The 502-nt window shown below is 54.2% G+C and overlaps 1 protein-coding gene across 1 annotated transcript; it reads right to left on the bottom strand.

Moving 5' to 3' along the window:
• Positions 1 to 7: 7 nt before the first annotated feature.
• Positions 8 to 463, bottom strand: LOC111660975 (ATP-binding cassette sub-family F member 1-like; the record flags this gene model as incomplete). The annotated part of the gene is made up of 2 exons (XM_023414435.2): positions 273 to 463; positions 8 to 185 (listed from the first exon to the last, which is right to left on the bottom strand). Coding segments are annotated over exons 1-2 (305 nt in total), but the record flags the coding sequence as incomplete, so codon positions are not given.
• Positions 464 to 502: the final 39 nt, after the last annotated feature.

The following is a 502-nucleotide window of genomic DNA, read 5'->3' as shown; positions in this document are numbered from 1 at the left end:
GTCCAGCTCAAGAACTAAACTGTTAAACTTACATGGACTGTAGCTGCTGCACCGTCCGTTACTCACTGTTCTGTTTGCAAACACATAAAAAATAAAAGTAGAAAAGCGTGTGGTACTCACCAGGATCAGGACATCAGGCTGACGACACGCCAGCTCCGCAAACACCACCCTCGCCTTCTGGCCCCCTGTCAGAGACCAGATCCAGACTCACGGTTAGGAAACGTCTCCGCCGCCGCCGGCGACAGTGAATGTGCGACGGGTCGTGTTCTTACCGGACAGTTTGGAGATCTGGATGGTGTGGGCGTGGCTCTCCAGGCCGAAGCGACCCAGGCACTTCCTGCCGTCCTGGTAGGGCAGGTTGAAGTTCCTCATCAGGTACTCTGTGGCGGTCTCCTCCATCTTCAGCTGGTCTGCATACTGCTGGTTGAAGAAGCCAACTTTCTGCAGGCAGACAGGACATGAGGTCACAACTGGTCTCCATGGAAACGGACCAACATCAATC

The sequence above is a fragment of the Seriola lalandi genome, unplaced genomic scaffold (genome assembly GCF_002814215.2).
Source record: "Seriola lalandi dorsalis isolate HSWRI2012SDOR001 ecotype SW California unplaced genomic scaffold, Sedor1 jcf7180001993885, whole genome shotgun sequence".
NCBI classification, from domain to species: Eukaryota; Metazoa; Chordata; class Actinopteri; order Carangiformes; family Carangidae; genus Seriola; species Seriola lalandi.
Note: the sequence above shows the minus strand (reverse complement) of the source record. Positions and strands in the feature narration are given on the sequence as shown.